This window comes from Phocoena phocoena, chromosome 3, assembly GCF_963924675.1.
Source record: "Phocoena phocoena chromosome 3, mPhoPho1.1, whole genome shotgun sequence".
NCBI classification, from domain to species: domain Eukaryota; kingdom Metazoa; phylum Chordata; class Mammalia; order Artiodactyla; family Phocoenidae; genus Phocoena; species Phocoena phocoena.
In genome coordinates, this window is record NC_089221.1 from 100031677 (window position 1) to 100046392 (window position 14716).

General features: G+C 36.3%; 1 protein-coding gene across 1 annotated transcript in view; it reads left to right on the forward strand.

Annotated features, from left to right (window-relative positions):
* The window catches only part of PRR16 (proline rich 16), a 169078-nt gene extending 164432 nt beyond the window's left edge, over window positions 1–4646 (forward strand). The window contains exon 2 of the mRNA XM_065875472.1: window positions 3891–4646. Within this exon, the coding sequence (XP_065731544.1) occupies window positions 3891–4646 (756 nt within the window). The remainder of the gene's footprint in view (window positions 1–3890) is intronic.
* Window positions 4647–14716: the final 10070 nt, after the last annotated feature.

A 14716-nucleotide genomic window follows, 5' to 3' on the forward strand; every position in this document is an offset into this window, starting at 1 on the left:
AGTATCTTTATTTTTATTCTTTGCAGTTTACATTTACAGAAGTAGTATAGGCTGAATTTTGTATTCCCACAAATAACTTAGATCATTAAGTCAGTTAATTTCTTCCAAATCTGCTTCCTTTTTATGAAAATATTTAGGGATATTTTCCAATATGAAAACCTTAAGCTCATGTGATCCCTGAGCCACAATTATCAGTATTCCTAATTATTCCACAATCTAACCATAGCTTCCTTGTATGTGAGGCTAAGGAAAACCTCTGGAATCACTGAACGCATTATTCTTTCTTTACATCTCCCTCTGTTTCACTCCCATTGGCACATTCCTCTGTAGATCTGAGTAGCCACAATTACTAAGAAAGATGACTAAATTTCAAGTTTGAGATACACATTTCTCCTTTGCTCCTGATGTTAGGTGTGGATGTTCTTAGACTTTTGATTGATGTCATGCTGTCCTCTCACCTCCAAATATGTGCAAACAGTGTGTCCCTCTAGTCCTACTTTCTTTCATTTTGCTTTCCCCTTAATTCCATCATGCCTGTGGTCATAATTCCTTTAGTTGCAATATGATACTGTGAAATCGTTTTCAGCAAAACATAGAAGTGTAATTTCAAGGAATACAGTGTATTCCTTGTATGGTTAATTTACTCATCTCTCACTTGGCTGCAATAGCCTCTAACTCAACAAGCAAATAAACTGCAGCAGCTTTCAATGTGTTCTCCACATGGCAGCTGTTAAGAAATTCTCCTTTTATTTCTTTCTAACTTTATTTAAGTAGTGATATTTATTTTATTTTCAAATTATAAAAGATTTTACACATGACATAAAATAAATACTGTATCAAATATAACACGAATTTAACAAATGTTAACACTTTATCATAATTACTTTATATCAAGTTTTAAAAGAAATAAAATATTTCATCTATATAGCTGATGCCTTCTGACAGTCTTTCCCCTTCTTTCTTGCCTAAACTTAATGTCTATCATTTATTTTCATGTTGTATAAACTAAAACATCTGTGCTTCTACATATAAACAATACATACATATTGGATACATATAGAGATATATATTTTTAAATTTTTATGTCCAACTGAAGATTTTTGAGATTTATCCCTGTTGATAAATATAGCTGTAGTTAGTTCATTTGAACTAGTTTGTATTTACATACATCACTTACTAATAGATATTTAGGTTGTTTCCAGTTTTTTGCTATGGCAAAACAAACAACACCAAAAAAAAAAAACCTAAAAGAAACATCCTTGTGCTGTTTCAACCCTGTGCACATCTCTTAGAATTTCTCCAGTACAGTCTAGGCTTTGTTCCTAAAATACCTGTACGGTAGGGTAGGGTAAGCACCTTATACAATTTATAAGATATTGTCAAAAAATTTCCCAACACACTGAATTTACATTTGCCCTGGCAATGTACAGAGTTCCCATTTACCCACCTCATCACAAACAAGTAGAACCATCAGGCTGGTTCGTTTTTCCTAAACTACTCAGAATGAAATACTTTCTCATTTTTCTTCAGTTTGCACTACGTTGATTACTAGTGAGATTGAGTATATGATTTTTGGAAATTTGGAGCATCCCTTATGTGAATTACTTCTTTATAACTTTTATCCCATTGTTTGAGCATGTGTGTGTGTGTGTGTGTGTGTGTGTGTGTGTGTGTGTGTGTGTACATGAACTTTCAATTTTGTTTCATTCATTTTTTTTTCACCTGTTTGTATTGATACAATACTATTTGATTAAAACAGATTTCAGGGTTTTTTGCTCAGTATTACTATAGCTGCATCAGTTTTCATTTGGTTATTTGCCTGCTATATCTTATTTCTTTCACTCTGTATTTAATCCTTCTGTGTCCCTTCTTGAATAAATTATTTTAATCTATTTATACTTGTTACGATTATTAATATTATTTTTTAAGTTTGGTTTTTTAAACTATCATATGGGTTTGTTTCTATTTAGTAGGCTTTTTTGGTTGTTTTCTTATTTTCTGCCATTTTTAGATTTGCCAAAATTCCCTTACTCACTTTTTAATCCTTATTTCGAAAGTTGTAAGTTTGTCTATTGCCTCAGTAGTTGCCGTACAATTTTTCCCATACATTCTTAATGAAGCCTAAAGCTAACCAGTGTCAGATAGATATGATATGATTCCTTACACACACACACACACACACACACACACACACACACACACACACATAAATTCAGTGACCTTTACATGAAAAATTAGTATGTGCAAATGTCCTGGGGCAGGAAGCTGACTGGCAATTATGAGGGTCTGAAAGAAGACTGGAGAGGTTTGAGAACAGAAAGGAAAAGGGAATCTTAATAGATTTGAGTATGGAGGGTCACTTAGGAGTGCTGTCTTGTACTGGCTAAAAGGGCCAATTGTTTTATTTTCAGAAATCCTGTGAGCCAATTGTGAAATAACTATTATTGAAAACAAAAGTATATAAACCTATATTAAGTGGATTACATTAAAAAGAAAGATTGTTTTCTAGTCATTTCTAGTCATTCCTAGTCATTTCTAATTATTTTACTACATTTTAATATTTATCTGTACTCCTGAGTTTATGTCTATTCTACTGGTATGGTGGAAACACTTTATAATGATGCACCCCTGCAGGTTTCTTCCCAATTTCACATTTAGTGATGTTGCCTTTACTCACTTGAAGTCAACCATGGCAGGAGTTTACACCATGGAAACTGGCAAACTCTTCAAATCAGGACTCACTCACACCTCTAAGAACCCGTTATTAAACACTTATCAGAACAACACTGAGTGAGACTGTACAGGACCTTAGAGACCATGTTAAGAATTGATATATATCACAGGAGAAATGAGCAGGCATTGAAAGGTTTTAAGCAAGGAATGACAAGAGCACAATTCTGTTTTTAGAAAGACCACTGAGATTACAGAAGTGAGAAGCGAGGCAGGGTGACTCTGGGTGGCTCCCATGGTAAGTAATAGTGGCTCAGGCTAGAATCAAAGAAAGGAAGATGGAGAAAAGTGAGTGGATTTAGGAGCTAAAACTGAAGACCTAGCTCTCATGGTACTAGTGTGAACCAATCACATAAGACACTCATGTAGAAGAAGTAAAATCTCTGAGTCCTCTCTAACTTCTTTTTGGTAATGATATTTTCATTTTGAGCCCAATTGTGCCACCATGTGTCAAAGAGCCAACTTCACAGTTGAACAAACTTAGGCCTGAATAAGAGAGGAGGGAAAAGTCTACCAATGGAAACGTGAGATGAGGGGACTCATTCCATTGAAAAATAAATTACTTTTAAAGTAATCCATAACTTTTCTTTCCTCCTGTAGGCATACTAGTACATGTATGGTAGCCATGAGAATAGCCTCTAAGATCTCTGACTGCAGGGAGTGTAAATGATAGAGGGTCAACTTCTGGTTTCTGAAATTGAGCATTTGCCCTGACGCCATGCTTCCCACAAGTTGCCCCAGACAATGACTTAACAGGGCAGAGACACTAAGCAACCCTGTTATAAGAGGTGCCAGATTCAACCAGAAGTTACAGAGGACTCAGATTTTACTTCCTCCACATGAGTGTCTTATGTGATTGATTGGTTCACACTAGTACCATGAGAGCTAGGTCTTCAGTTTTAGCTCCTAAATCCATTCATTTCTCTCCATCTTCCTTTCTTTGATCCTAGTCCGAGCCACTATTACTTACCATGGGAGCCACCCAGAGTCACCCTGCCTTGCCTAAATTTATTGAATGAAAACATTAAGAACAATGGAATACACCACTCAGTATTAGTCAAGGTTCCCATAACAGATTATAGCGAGACAGGAAGATATTGTTTGTAGTATATTTTGCTTCGGGTCGTTCTTCAACAAAATTACCTTGTCCTTTCCACCAGGTGGTTGACCAGATTGATACCCTGACTTCTGACCTACAGCTGGAGGATGAGATGACCGACAGCTCCAAAACGGACACCCTGAATAGTAGCTCAAGTGGGACAACAGCCTCCAGCATAGAGAAGATCAAAGTGCAGGCCAACGCCCCCCTCATTAAACCCCCAGCCCACCCATCTGCTATCCTCACCGTCCTGAGAAAGCCAAACCCTCCCCCTCCCCCTCCACGGTTGACACCTGTGAAGTGTGAAGACCCGCAAAGAGTGGTGCCCACTGTCAATCCGGTAAAGACCAATGGCACCCTTCTGCGAAACAGAGGCTTCCCAGGGGCACCAAACAAAATTCCAAACGGAGACGTTTGCTGCAAACCCAGCAGTAACTTGGACAAGGCTCCAGTGCAGCCTCTGATGCATAGACCTGAAAAAGACAGGTGCCCCCAAGCAGGGCCTCGGGAGCGAGTTCGGTTTAATGAAAAAGTCCAGTACCATGGCTATTGTCCTGACTGTGACACCCGGCATCACATAAAAAATAGGGAGGTCCACTCACACAGCGAACCTGTCCACCCACCAGGAAAGCTTCCTCCCCATGGCCCTGCCCAGCCTCCTCCCCCTCATCTCCCTCCTTTTCCACTAGAAAATGGGGGGCTGGGAATAAGCCACAGTAACAGCTTCCCCCCACTCAGACCTGCACCTGTGCCTCCTCCCACTGCACCAAAACCACAGAAGACGATCTTGAGGAAATCAACCACTACAACAGTGTGATGTATGCCATTTTAAAAAACATTTTTGTTTTTTTTAATTCTTATATTATAAACATAAAATAATACGTAATGAGCACTTTCTACTCAAGCAATAAAAAGCCCAAATATATTTATCCTGCATTCAGCAGAGTGGCATAAAAAATCACCGGGTAAGTATGCAGTATGTTGTTTATGTCCTGGCTATACATTGTTTAAAAGTTACATCGTGAAACCACAGAATAACGGAATAGCTGAATATATTGTTTTTTCAATTGACCTGTGTCAAACTGTGACCTGTAGATTTCAAATATTTTGATTTACCATAAGAGATGGGATTAGATTCATTTTATTCATGCCTAACTCATCTATGCATTAAGAACATGCCATACTCTGACCTAATGCTTTCTAATAAGAAATTTTAATACTGAAAGACTATTTTATTATTTTTTCTAAAGATGTTTATCACTAGTTTTGCATTATTAAATGCTGAGGATAATACCAGAACATTTATTTTCTATACTATACAATTATGACTATATGTTCACCTATATATGTAATGAAAGATTGTGGTCTGTGGAAATATCATATGTCAATAAACAATGGTAAATAATGGCAAAACCAAATGTTCCTCAGAATTAAAATGAAGCAGCGGTTCATTTAATTCCACGTTAGTTTACATCAAAATGGATAGCAGCTCTGACAGAGTTTGGAGATCACAGTGAGTATATGTCAGAATTTTTCAAATTAAATATCATAATCCAGATTCTCAATAGAACTGTAAATATTTTCATATGATTTGCCTCCATTTTGGTACCTCAGGGATGACCTGTTGCAGGCCAACCCCTTTAGGTCCTCCCCACTCTCAGCATGCCTCCAGGTCAATGCATAAACCAGCTCATTGAAGCTGTAGGATGACTTTGCTCCTGCATCAGCAAGCTCTCTGCCTTCCTGAGGGATTCCCCCATTTACAGGAGAATCCTAGAGGAAAATAAAGATGTTTATGGAACAGGATATTTTTAGCATTCGCCTTAAGCTGATTCTCCCTCAGAGCTGAAATACGCCAGGGTTTTTGTTATTCTGTAGAAGGAAGAGAGGAAATCCTTTCCTCCTAACATCCAATAAATGTGCTTCTCTTTAGTCTAATTTGCCAACTAAAGTCACACTTACCCATGGACAAAAGTTCACTTCGTAACTACCATGATTTGGACTGATCCTATGATTTGCCCTGGAGTTAGAAATGAGTTTACTCCCTCAGATTCATGATGACAGGTAAATGCCTGAGCAAAATGTGGTCATTAAGTGGCAGGAGTAGAAGGAGTCATCTTTGGTGGAGATTTGATTATTATGCAGCTTAAAAAAGAATACTGTAATACGGAATATTTGGCTTTTGATCATAAAACTTGAACTTTTGCTACTACAGGAAAGTAGTCTTCAATCATATTTCTTTGCTGCCTTTTTCATGTTATAGCATCATAATTTGGAGTACTGTTTTTGAACAACTTCCTATTTAAAATGATAATATATTTTAGGCATAATTCCCTAAAGAAAATAGGTTTATCTTTTAAAGGAACAATCAGATGAGTAAAAATAGTGACGTCACGTTGAAAATGTACTCGACATGAGTTTTGTTCTGTGTGTGTTGGACATGAAGATAACGCAAGCAGAGTAAATCCAACTTTTCAGAAAGTTACAAAAGGCAAGACTAATAATCAAAGGCCAGAATCTAAAGTTTATTAACTATATGATCAGTGTGTTTAATAGATGTGAGCCAGGTAAATAAATAATTGACATTTAATACCAAAATAACACATATATTCTTAACATTGTAATATGTTCATTTAGTCTTGATATAAATAGACCCAGGATTTTATCACCTTTCTAGATTTAAATATTTACATCCTTTCAAATGTCTATCCAGTGTGAGGCCTTTTGATATTATAAAGTCTTTGAAGACATGAAGTTTTTTCCCTTCAGCCCATCTTTCTTTCACAGCCAATTACTTTGACCTAATAATTACATTATAGTGTGAGACTTTGACCCTTGTTGATGTCTGGGAACCAACCTGGACCTCAAAGTAGAGCTTACTAACAGCCACATATCATCCACTGGGCAGATAACTCATTTGCAATAAAGCAAGTTGAATAAGTTGGATGATTTAAGCTGGTTGATTAAAGATATTTGAGCCAGGTGCCTACACACAACCTCTGAGATTCAAATCCATTTCTCTTCCTCAAATTATAGATGGAGCTACCCCATGAAAGACCATCTTTTTATGTTTGATTAGTGACATATGCCAAAACCACAACACCTGTTTTTATTTAACACATTTATAAGTAACTGTTGGCCTATAAAGCTGAGTTAAATCTCAACATAAAAAAGTTATAGTTATTGACCTTCTTCTCTTATTACAGTTTATTTATTACATAGTCAACATTAAGTGTTAGATTACAGCAGTGTTGGGACATTCCTTTTAGTTTATTTGCTCCATATGTTCCTTTTTTTTTTTTTTTTACTAATGTATAGAATATATTGGGCCAATAGGTTTTTTTGCCCGATAATTCTGAAACATTCATTGGCACTTAGTCATGTCTCTAAATATACATAAACTTGTAAAACATAGAAAGCAATTAACATAGAGTGTCATAATATTTGCCTGGAAACTTGTAATTAAAGTGTCATAAGTGGCAGTGTGGTTTTTGTAATCAGCCAACGTTGCTTTCAAAATTTAAATTCTGAAATGCAAGCTCTGCACATCATGCATTAAATCATCATAAAACATGGTCTATATTTTCTCTTCATGAAGATACCAAAGCAGAAACACTTTTTTCAAATCTTTAAGGGCAGGTTCTTTTTTCACAACATGGCTTTAACTCTTTTATTCACACATAGAGTAGTGTACCAAAAAGCTGGCCTCAATACTCCTTTGAAGGTGATGTTTCTACAAAATGTAAAATGGTAGTACTGCTATGAAAACATCTATTCCTAGTGAAAGGTAGAACATACGGTTCAAAAAACTGTATCCATTAATTAAATTGGAATAAGAAAAATTTTCTCTTGTTATTTTATTTTTTTATTGTTTTTTTTTAAAATATCTTTATTGAAGTATAATTGCTTTACAATGGTGTGTTAGTTTCTGCTTTATAACAAAGTGAATCAGTTATACATAGACATATGTTCCCATATCTCTTCCCTCTTGCGTCTCCCTCCCTCCCACCCTCCCTATCCCACCCCTCTAGGTGGTCACAAAGCACCGAGCTGATCTCCCTGTGCTATGTGGCTGCTTCCCACTAGCTATCTATTTTATGTTTGGTCAGTGTATATATGTTTGGTAGGTCTCACTTTGTCCCAGCTTACCCTTCCCCCTCCCCATATCCTCAAGTCCATTCTCTAGTAGGTCTGTGTCTTTATTCCCATCTTGCCCCTAGGTTCTTCATGACTATTTTTTTTTTTTAGTTTCCATATATATGTGTTAGCATACGGTATTTGTTTTTCTCTTTCTGACTTACTTCACTCTGTATGACAGACTCTAGGTCCATCCACCTCACTACAAATAACTCAGTTTCATTTCTTTTTATGGCTGGGTAATATTCCATTTTATATACGTGTCACATCTTCTTTATCCATTCATCTGTTGATGAACACTTAGGTTGCTTCCCATTTTTGTGATGAGAGGTTATTGTATCTCCACTGATGAAAGGCAAAAAGAAAATAAAATTGACCAAAATTCTCTTCCATCTCTCAGTGGTTTTAGGAGTCATAAAGGGAAATAAAACTGATATATTTTTTAGGCCATGCTTAAGCTAAATATAAAATATCTGCTCAAAAATACAGGGCATGCGAGAAGAGACATTCCTCACTCTTCAATTTGATAATATATTCATACCTCTTCTCATTAGTTTAATAGTAGTCTATGAAAAACATGTCTGCTATTAACTGAAGTGATTTAATTAACCTAAAAATCCTTGCTTGAATTATGCCCACATCTAACTATTTAATGAATAAAGGAATAAGGCACTGTATTATATGGCTTTCTTTGGGCAGATCAGTAGTTCCTTTTAACATGACCAAGAACAGCAGCTACACAGTCTCTGAAACTATGCAAGGCCTTTTATCTACAGGTTCTAATTATAGCTCTTTTTGGATGTTCTGTGAAGAAAAGGCTGAGTAGTTCCACATGTAAATGCACTGGGAATGGTGTAATCAAGTCATGAATCACTGCCTTGACTGAATTTTTTCCCGTGGGATATATGCAATAGTGCAATGTTTTTGTGATTGTCCTGATTCAGTTTTTTTCCGGTTTCTCTGTTGGTAGCACATTTTGCTGTAACGTACACTCAAATTTGTAGCAAAATATTGCATTGTTGTGCATTGGTACATACTGATGATTTCTAAGTGAGGAAATGATTTATGAACAATAAAATTCTGTATCACATATTTAAGTGCACAGAATCTGACAATTACTAGATAGCAAAATCACATGACATTTTCTAGGAACTGTGACACTGTATTCAGATTTTTAGACTAAACATTTTTGAATTTTAGAGTTGTGTAAATTGCCTGATTCTGAACTAATGACAGATGTGAGACTACCATTAGGGCAGGCAGCAGTGTTGAACATAAAACTGCATTAGCCGTATTTTAGTGGAACATCAGTTATGTAGGGTGTCATTTCATTGAAAGCACTTGGATTTATCCATCTGGTCTTTTTCGAAAAACCTAAAGAAGGTCTGCAAATAACCCTCTCTTTAAGATGTAGTTAAATCAACAATGGATATAGAATTATGTGAAGGTCAAGCGAAAATACGTAGGAAATATTGCTTATGACTTATGACTTCTAGACTGATCAATGATAGGTAAACTAATATGTTAACTGCTTTCTGAAATTTTACATACATTATTTTTTTCTAAGTCTCATATGAATGTATAAAATAGATATTATTATCCTTATTTACAAGTGAAGAAATCCAGGACCTCAGTTTCAGTGTTTTGCCAAAACTGACCCCTTAGTAAGTGGCTGGCATTTTAGTGCCAGCAGGACTTCCCATACTTTTTTTCCCCACAGCATCACCATTTAATTGTGTTCTTCATAGCTCTGAACTTTGCAATTTTTTCCCCTTTGTTCTGAGGAGTTATTTTGACACTCAGAAGGGGTTACCTAATGTTATTTTGACATTCTCAATATGTTTGATCTTTGCAGAATTTGAGAGGGATTTCAGGCAATTTCACTACCGTCAAAAATGAATGAGCTATTGAATAATGCATACCTCATTTTGTCATGTATTATACCAGAGGCTTTACCTTTCCGGTAAAACCTTTTCTCTTAAGTTCAAAGGCTGTCTATTATTTTGGATTTTTTTCCCTGAGAAGTTCTGATTCCACAGTATTAATGCCATTTGAAACTAACTGTGTCATTTGTATTACTGGTATTTCATTTGTGAGTTTCATGTGTCTAAGGTTGACCCCCACAGCTAAAAATAGCAATAGATCCACTCTGTGGAACCACCAAAGAACCAGTGCATTAGAGCTCTAATAAAAGCATTTCCATCCTTTTGTTATTAGACTATAGATATGATTTTTCCACTATTTGATAATGTAGTTGTCAATTCTCCTCACCACCAAAGGGAATTTGGACCAGCTAAATGAAACAATGTGTGCCCTTGGGTAAGTTAGAGTTGATGTTGACAATATATTATATCTAGTTGATGTTGACAATATATTATATCTAACACTTATCAAGGGCTTGCATTGTGTCCTTCTTCTATGTGTTTTGTATGTGTTATTTTTCCCTCCTAACATTTTTCCCTCCTAACAACACAATGTCTTAGACCCTATTATTATCCACATCTAACAAATGGGGAAACTATCTCACTGCTGTTCAAGGTCATAGAGCCAGGAAGTGGTCAAGCCAGGATTTTAAGGCAGGCAGTCAGCCTCCACAGCCCACGTTCTCCACCACCTTTCAGAACTGCCCAAAGCACGGCCCCTGCATTGTGCACAGGTCATCTGTAGAGCTTACAGTCATTTCACTGAAACTTGCTTGAAAGTTGTTGGAAGATATAAGAACATAAGTCAAGATAGACTAGTTCATAAAACTAGTTCATGCTGTGGTAGCAAACAACTCTAGTATCTCAGAGGCATCCGAGTTATTTCTCGTTCATTCAATGTTCACCCTGAGTCCAGGAGATTCTCTAGGGCAGGTGTACCTCAGGCAGTCATTCATCGATCCAGGCTGTGTTGAATGTGTGGCTCCACCACCCGGTCATGCATCCTCTTCCAAAACCACCACAACAGAAGGGAGACTGGAGAATCTTAGCTGTGCTTTTTCCTCAGTCCTTGTTCATGTCATTGGCCAACACTAGTGATGTGGCCCTTCCTGTTGTCCCCATGTGCTCAAGAAAGGGAAGGAGATCCACATATAGGTGAGGACCAATCATGCCAACCATGGTTTCCAAAGGAGTAATTTTTTGGCATGTGTATAATTTGAATATATTATAGACCTCATTTTCTTTCCTTTTCATATTATTTGATGTTTGTTTAATCTAACCATAAATTGTGATGCCATCTTAGTTTAAACAAAGATGGAGAGACAAGAAGTGAAGCTAACAACAGCCTTGCTTAAAACTTTATTGGAGGGAATTGACAGCATTTACGAAGATGAGGGATGAATTTTATCACAGCCATTAGCTACCATATTTGAATTCTGTCTGAGATTACTCACCAACCTACATTTTTTAGTTAAGCATTTGAGAATTGCATACTAAATTTTCTTTAGTTAAATTTTTGAATAAAGACTTTTTCAGTAAATTATTATATAAATAATTATCCCCATAAGGATAGATAAACCTTATTTGATGATACATATTTATCCCAAATAATCAAGATATATGAAACTCTACTACAGAAATTTGTTATTGATAATGTAAATTATAACATGTGTTTATAATATTAATTATAGGGCAGTATGTTAGGATAAAAGTGTAAGTTTGAAACCAGAAGGCCTGGATTTGAGTTTCAGCTTTCCCATCTCCCATGTGCTCTTGGTGAAGTTGCTTAACCAGGTCTGAGGCTTGCTTTCAAATGACGATAATGGTGCCACTCTTTTCTACCTAATAGAGTTCTTGAGTCATTAATTTTGTCCTTGTGTGTATTCTGGGCTCACCCAATCCTCCTTTACAAAGTAAGGGGCGAGAAGATTAAGACCAGCAGAAGGATGCTGCAATTTCACAAACCCCAAGTGAATGTCTACAGCATCAGGATCATAAGCTTCCGCTGTTCTTCGGCAGCAGTGCTGAAAGGTAAAGTGGATGAGGCAATGCCAATAGGCAGTTTTAGGATTCAAGAAGTCTGTAACCTTCAGCACAATTGAATAGGCAAAATCACCAAATCATTCCACCTTATTCTTTGCATAGGTCAGAAACACCTCCCAAACTCTTCCTCTAGGTTGGAACTAAGTAAATTTTGTATGGCAGCATAGCTAATTATTATTTACTCTTATGTCTTGTTTTAAATTCCATTATGTTATTTGTATGGGATGAAAGCTCTGCTGACACAGAATGAGTTACACACAAAGTTCAGTCATAGCTTCTGCTTTATTTGCTCAAATTCCCACTATTTTTCAGCTCATGTCTCTCTTCTGGACACAAAAATATAAGTGATGTGCATTTCCCCTGCCTTATTTTGTCTAAGCCTTCATGAGGTCCTCACTCCCCGAACTGCCTGGTTTCACACATTTTATTTCTCCTAGAGTAACATTAACATTGATACACTAGCCATACCCCAATAGTACCCAATTTCCTAACATTTTTTTCTCTGTGTTTCTCCTCTAAAGGATACCACCTTCCAAAATGTTGTTATAAGGCCCTAATGATTTAATGAATGTGAAAATACTTTGCTGACAGTAAAACGTCACAAAAATGCAGGCACTGTTATCAATTTATAGTACTTCTTACCAAATTACCATGTTCCTTTTTAATCTGGTGGGTTGATTTGTCTTTGCCTAGGTTGATGCTAATGATATTTTATTCATCTCATTTATAAAGTAATTATTTTACATCAATTTTTATAGTTACTATTATCGAGTAAGCCTAATGATTTTCTTAGAACCTTGTCAGTTCACATGTAGAACTCTCATTATTGATTTATTAGATTTTGTGAATTAATAAGTCAGAAAATGAACATGATAGATATTCAAGATGACTACAACAGAGAACACAGTTTATTAAACTGTTTTGACAAGTATAACTTAATTTTAATTATTTATAGTAATATGTAATAATAGCACGAGTAAATTCATTTAGAATATAATTTGTCAAACTAAAGTCTAATACCACTGAGCTTTTATAACTCCTAAAAATGGTCAAATAAGAGATTAAATCATCATTTGTTTGAAAGAGGAATGTCTGTGTTTGTGATTAAAAATATAGTTTGTCAGTGATATTAGCAAAATTTGACAAAGCATTAACTCTTATTTTGCTTTAAACAGTCTATGATATACCTGAGTACATGTTTCAGTGAGGTACCTTCCAAAAGGACCAAGAACAAAAAGCTCTTTGATCACAGTGATTTATGGCTTAAGTATAAGTAAATAAATATAGCTAATAGTCCAAAATTATCATCTGAAACTATTACTTTCTAACAATTCAAACTGCTCTTTAGGACAAAAATGGAATATTTGGATTTATTTTACCTATTTTTTCCAAAACTTCATAGTTGTATCAAGTAATGACTGCATTTTGCTTGATATTTGAAGTACACTACTGATGTTCTGGGGTTTTTTTAATAGATTTTTTTTTTCTGAGTGGATTTATTATCAGTATTACAGAGAATTAATATTAAAAAGAGCTCCTCTATACGACTTCCCAATAGACCTTCTGATCATCAAAGCTCCCATTTTCAGCCGGATTTAACTTCTGCTTCTCTCTTGTTCCTTTTATTTATTTTTTTAATGTTGAGCCTTCTTTTAATTAATTTATTTTTAGTTTTGGCTGTGTTGGGTCTTTGTTTCTGTGCAAGGGCTTTCTCTAGTTGTGGCAAGCAGGGGCCACTCTTCATCGCGGTGCGCGGGCCTCTCACTGTCATGGCCTCTCTTGTTGAGAAGCACAGGCTCCAGAGGCGCAGGCTCAGTAGTTGTGGCTCACGGGCCTAGTTGCTCCGCGGCATGTGGGATCTTCCCTAGACCAGGGCTCGAACCCGTGTCCCCTGCATTAGCAGGCAGGTTCTCAACCACTGCGCCACCAGGGAAGCCCTCCCTTGTTCCTTTTATCCAAGTAATTTGAATTTTTTTGCCACGTCTTGTGTGTGTGTGTGTGTGTGTGTGTGTTAATGCCATTCCCACTCCCACTCTCCTCAGAGAGGCTTTTATCCCTTACATCCTGACATTACATTGCCTCCTGCTTGTCACTCATACTCTTGCCTCAGCTGCTAGTCCATTCTGCAGATATCCAACAGAAATTTTCCTTTCATCATTTTATCTCAATCCAGAAAATTTTGAAGCCTCAGGATCATCTGCTATTTAAAATTCTTAACTGTGGGCTTGGCAGTTCTAGCAAAAACCTTTCCAAGGCTGCTTTTACGAGTGCCCAATCTAGGAAACTCAACACTGAGAAGGCTGCTTGGGCCAAGTAGTCAAAATGACTAACCTCCCGGCAGTCCTTACTCAGTTCCTGTTGCTGCACCATCTCCTGGCCCCAGCCTGAAATAATTTCTCCTGTTTCAAGAGGGGGGCTTTTGTAAATCTTGTGCTGTAGACTTCCACTATTTATTTGAATCCTTTCATAACAAATAAAATACATTTTTAAAAAAACTGGTAAAATGGGTACCACACAGGTAAAAATTCAGAAGTATAAAACTTAAAAATGCCTTTGGAAAAAATAGCCAACTGTTAATTAAACAAATATGAAGTTCAATGTATATCACCTCTCAAATTAACAATATTGTGGAAAGGCAATTATTTACCATCTACTCTCACTGGCAAAAAAACCCATAGGATATTAGGGTAGAAGAAACTCAATATGGTTAAATCCAGTCCCTTCACTTAATACGTTATAAAATTGACCTCTTAGTAGGACAAATAAACTCATTCAAATTCATGAA